The sequence below is a fragment of the Lucilia sericata genome, unplaced genomic scaffold (genome assembly GCF_015586225.1).
Source record: "Lucilia sericata isolate MDLA Ls3-8-SP2 unplaced genomic scaffold, ASM1558622v1 Contig005321F_arrow, whole genome shotgun sequence".
NCBI lineage: Eukaryota > Metazoa > Arthropoda > Insecta > Diptera > Calliphoridae > Lucilia > Lucilia sericata.
Genome location: NW_023997508.1, coordinates 1 through 5,896, shown reverse-complemented (window position 1 = coordinate 5,896; position 5,896 = coordinate 1). Strand labels below are relative to the sequence as shown.

The following is a 5,896-nucleotide window of genomic DNA, read 5'->3' as shown; positions in this document are numbered from 1 at the left end:
CACTAACAGTCAGACACATCTGTTTATTTAAACAAAAAACACAAAGATGTTGAATAAAGGTTAACACTATTATAAGGTTGGTTTTATGAATTGTATCCCATCTTTATAAATATTTTCAAATACTAAGGGCTCTTTATATGTACGTGTTATTTTTGTAAGCCTGATAAATAAATTCGTCCCTCTATAGCTACATAGCTCCCTCTTTATCAATTGTGTGCATCAGATTATCTATTTTAGGGTCTTTTTTCAACAATTCACATTTAAATATAATAAAACCAAATCGTTTCAATTATATTTCTATTTGACATTTGTTTGTGTGATAATTTGCCGAAGGTATGAAGCATGAAGTATTAATTCTCAATTGTTTGTTTTTTTTTTATTTGTGTCTTCGTCATTAATCGCCCATTAGGAAATTGTTAAGAGCTTCATTCGTTAGATTTCCCGCCATATAACAAGCGGAACACAATCGTTAGCAATCGTGTAATGTTTGCTGTCAGTGTCACTGTCATAATCCATTTCAATGATTTATGTGTGTCACCTTTTGTCATTAAGAGTTTTCAAATTGTAATTGAGTGTGTTGTATGACAGTTGTGTGTTAGATACTTATTCAAATATTTTATAGAAGTTTTAATAAAGTTTTCGGAATTATCTTTTTTAAGCTTAATTTGAGGATTACATGGCATTATTAGGGAATTTATGTTGTTTGGATATTACGAAAGTGTAAGTGATAGAGAAATGAGAATAAAGATTTTTTGGGTCAATCATAGATGAGGTAAGATAGTGAAAATAGAAATCAGATGAATCATGGAAGATTGTGAAGAGGTTTAAACGAACTTTTGGTAACGTTATTAATAGTATTTACGAGCTAATTAAATAAACATACATACTATTTATCTATAGATAGATAGATAGATAGATAGATAGATAGATAGATAGATAGATAGATAGATAGATAGATAGATAGATAGATTGATAGATAGATAGATAGATAGATAGATAGATAGATAGATAGATAGATAGATAGATAGATAGATAGATAGATAGATAGTAGATAGATAGATAGATAGATAGATAGATAGATAGATAGATAGATAGATAGATAGATAGATAGATAGATAGATAGATAGATAGATAGATAGATAGATAGATAGATAGATAGATAGATAGATAGATAGATAGATAGATAGATAGATAGACAGATATATAGATAGATAGATAGATAGATAGATAGATAGATAGATAGATAGATAGATAGATAGATAGATAGATAGATAGATATATAGATAGATAGATAGATAGATAGATAGATAGATAGATAGATAGATAGATAGATAGATAGATAGATAGATAGATAGATAGATAGATAGATAGCTAGATAGATAGCTATACGTTTTTTAGGCTGCTTTCGCTATCAGGTGATTTTGACATCGATCCCCTGTTCCTTTTTTTTTTTTTTTTTTTTTTTTTACGCCAAGAAGGAAAAAGGAACAGGGGATCGATGTCAAAATCACCTGATAGCGAAAAGCAGCCTAAAAAACGTATAGCTATGGAGACTCCGAGATCAACACAACCTCAAGTTGTCGAGAAAGAAGAAGCTTATAAAAACGAGAAAGAAAAGGCCTACAAAAACAGTGAAGAAAACGGCTGGAAAACTGTGAAGCATCGGAAGGAGAAAAGGAAGAAAGAAAAAACCAAAACGAAGATAAGGTTTGACCAAGGAGAAGCATTGACAATAAAGGCAAATACTGATGCTACTTACGCTGATGTGCTGAAAGAAATGAAGAAGAATATTGACCCCAGTAAAATCGGTGTAGATATAAAAACAATGAGAAGAACAATAAATGGCGATATCCTAATTAAATTCAACAAAGGCGAGGGACAGGCAGAAAAATTAACGCGTGCTATTGGAAACACATTGGGAAACAATGTCACAATTAAAACGGTTAAAAAGAACTGCATAGTCGACATAAGAGACATGGACGAATCAACAGAGCAGGAGGATATTATAAGTGCACTCAAAACTGTGACAGACATGGTGCTCACTGATATTAAAATCCTCAATGTTAGAGAATCCTTCGGAAAGACCAAGCAAGCCTTGGTTCAAATCCAGGAGGATGCTGCCGCTATCCTTTTAAGAAACAACAAAATTCGAATAGGATGGGTGATGTGCAGAGTGAGAAAAATTGGATAAAGCTATACAATGCTTCAAATGCCTAGATCAAGGTCATATGGCAAAGTCTTGCAATGGTGTAGATAGAACAAATATCTGCAGAAAATGCTGCAATTCCGGTCACAAATTTAAAGACTGTAAAGAAGAAATGAGGTGCATCATATGCCAAGAAGAGGGTTTAAAGAATACAAAACACTACATAGGCAGTATGTTCTGCATAAACAATAGAAGAGAAAACCAACGAAATGACTAGAAAGTTTCTTCAGATAAACCTTGGTCGAGGAAGAGAAGCACAAGATCTTATGATGCAGAAGGCAGCAGAAGACGATATAGATATAGTGTTAGTTAGCGAACCATATGGTAAAATATCATCTCTCAATTGGTACGAAGATATCAGCCACCGTGCAGCTATAATAATAAGAAACAAAAATGTAAATGTTAAAGAAATTGACGAAAGCAACATTGGATTTGTATATGCAACAGTCGATAATGTGAGGATCTACAGTTGTTATTTTTCGCCTAATACATGTCACGAAGAATTTGCTGCAGCTATAATCAACTTAGAGGAATCTATTCGAGGAGCGAGATGTAAGGTTCTGATTGGAGGAGATTTCAATAGTAAATCCCCTGAATGGAACTGTAATATACTAGACAATAGGGGTGCAACAGTGAGCGAGATGATTGGCAGTCTCGGTCTTACTGTATTCAACGAAGGTCAAAAATATACTTTTAGGAGACCTCCGGGAGGAAGTATAATTGACATTACATTTGGAACAACCAATTTTTATAATGACAACATGAATTGGATGGTACTTGAAGATTTTACACTAAGTAACCACCAATACATTACATTTTGCATTGACGATAATTCTGCTTTAGCACAAAACGATATAAGTCTTCCTAAGTGGAATGTTAGGAAACTTAAAGAGGATAAATTAGTTGACTATACTTAGAATAAAAGCGAGAAATTTAAGAACCCCAATAGAAGACAATGTTCAGTGTGCCGTAAAATCACTGACTGATATAATAACAAGGCTTGTAATGTAGGAATGACGAGAGTCCAACCATACCGAAGCAAACCATCCGTGTACTGGTGGAACGATGAAGTGCGAGAGCTAAGGAGAAGGTGTTTAATAGCACGCAGAGAAACTACGAGAAACCATGACGATCTCACTCTTAAATTAGAATACAGAAGATGTCGTAAAGTGTTGAGAAAAGCCATTAAAAAGAGCAAAAGAAGATGCTGGCTAGAACTCTGTAATGAAATTGATTCAGATCCCTGGGGTAAACCCTATCAGATAGTCAGAAAAACACTAGGTGTCATAAAACCTATACCTGGAATCAAAGAACCAGAGTGGGCAAATAAAATAGTCGAAACACTCTTCCCACTTGACAAAGACAAGAAGAGTAGAGAAGAAGCATTACAACAACCAAATGGTTTCTACCCTCTAAGTGAAGAGGAACTAAAAATAGCAGCAAAAAAGCTAAAAGTTGGGAAATGTCCCGGGCCAGATGGCATTCCAAATATAGTTTTAAAATTAGTAAGCGAAACCTGGCCTGATTTGTTACTACGCACGTTAACTTATGCCTAGCAACAGGAAAATTCCCCGCGAAGTGGAAAATACAGAAACTTGTTCTCCTGCGAAAAGGAGACAAAGCATTAAACGAACCAAGCTCATACAGACCTTTATGCATGCTTGATTCACTAGGAAAACTATTTGAGAGCTTAATACTCAACAGACTTACAAAACGTATAGATGAACTTGGCGGCTTATCACGTAATCAGTATGGCTTCAGAAAGGGAAGATGTACTGTTGATGCCATTAATGACGTTGTAAAAACAGCGATGGAATCTAAATTCGCAAAAGGTTTCTGTGCTATAATAACCTTAGATGTTAAAAATGCCTTTAACACGGCCAAATGGAGAGTGATATTAGAAGCTCTCCAAACACAAAGGGGTGCATGATTATATGCACACAATTATAGCGGACTACTTGGATAACAGAATCCTACTGTATGATACAGATGATGGACAAAAACCTACCAAATAACAGCCGGTGTTCCACAGGGGTCAGTACTGGGCCCTTTCTTGTGGAATGCCATGTATGACGGCCTGTTAAATATGAATTACCAAAATGGCGCCAAACTTATAGGATATGCAGATGATATTGCATTGGTCGTAATCACAGCCTACGGCTGAACTCATAGAAATAGTCACGAATGATAGTCTAAACCGGGTGTAATACGTGGTTGACAAAAGCCGGACTACAGTTAGCAGCAACAAGACAGAAGCTATACTTGTTACAGTAAGGAGGAGTTTCGTTACCCCGAGGATCAGGCTGCAGGAAAATGATATAGTTTTTTAAACGTAACCTATGTTACCTTGGTATACAGTTAGATGACAAGTTATGCTTTAAACAACACATCACTAATGTTAGAGACAAAACTATAAAAACCGCAGCATCACTGGCCAGAATATGCCAAACCGTGGTGGCCCAAAGCCAATACACAAGAAAACTAATAAATAGTGTCGTCCATTCACAAATTCTGTATGCAGCCCCAACATTTGCAACAGTGATGGACAAAAACTGTAGAGTAAGAGAGCTACAAAAACCACAAAGAATTCAGCGCGCTAAGAATTATTTCGGCATATCGCACAGTACCAACATCAGCAGCTCTGGTGATTGCTGGGCTCTTACCTATCGACCTTCAAATAATAGAAAAAGATGAAATATACAAGGAGTTAAACATAATTCAATCCAGCGATATGAACCAAGCAGAAAAACGAAAACGAGAAGTGGAGATAAAAAATAACGCTAGAACACGAATGCTGAATATGTGGCAGCACAAAGATGGTCACATGAGACAACGGGAAGATATACCTCCAATCTGATACCAAACATCAAAGAATGGATCGAAAGATCTCATGGAAATGTTAGTTATTACATGACCCAATTCTTGACAAACCATGGAGCCTTCAACCAGTATTTATACAGGTTTAATTTGAGAAGCAGTGCCAGTTGTGAGGCATGTGGAGCATATGAAGAAACGTCAAAACACGTACTATTTGAATGCCCAAAGTGGATAAATGAAAGAAGGGCATTAAGCTCTAAGTTATGTGAGATGATTTCAGCAGATAATATAATAAGAATTATGCTGAAATCGAAGCAAGAGTGGAATCATTGTGAAAACTATATTAATGCAGTTATCAAGAAAAGATGCTTGAGAGTTCCGAACCTCCCACAATAGGAGGATGTAGGAATGAAAAAGAAAAAAAACTAAAGAAGAAAATAAACTTAAACCACCCACCCTGATGAAATGCTGACGCGGTGCCGGGGTGGATTGGAGATGTCGTGGGGCCACTAGATGATAGGTTACTATCACTACGTCCAAAAAAAAAAAAAAAGATAGATAGATAGATAGATAGATAGATGATAGATAGATAGATAGATAGATAGATAGATAGATAGATAGATAGAGAGATAGATAGATGATAGATAGATAGATAGATAGATAGATAGATATAGAGATAGATAGATAGATAGATAGATAGATAGATAGATAGATAGATAGATAGATAGATAGATAGATAGATAGATAGATAGATAGATAGATAGATAGATAGATAGATAGATAGATAGATAGATAGATAGATAGATAGATAGATAGATAGATAGAGATAGATAGATAGATAGATAGATAGATAGATAGATAGATAGATAGATG

At 35.1% G+C, this 5,896-nt stretch overlaps 1 protein-coding gene across 1 annotated transcript; it reads left to right on the top strand.

Annotated features, from left to right (window-relative positions):
- The first annotated feature begins 2,415 nt into the window (after nucleotides 1-2,415).
- LOC119615482 lies at nucleotides 2,416-3,123 on the top strand. Its single transcript, XM_037971484.1, has one exon. The coding sequence runs from the start codon at nucleotides 2,416-2,418 to the stop codon at nucleotides 3,121-3,123; it is 708 nt and encodes a 235-aa protein (XP_037827412.1).
- The last annotated feature ends 2,773 nt before the right edge of the window (nucleotides 3,124-5,896 follow it).

Bases quoted from the DNA above. Each gene is read 5' to 3' on its own strand.
- LOC119615482 (XM_037971484.1), top strand. From the start codon at position 2,416: ATGACTAGAAAGTTTCTTCAGATAAACCTTGGTCGAGGAAGAGAAGCA.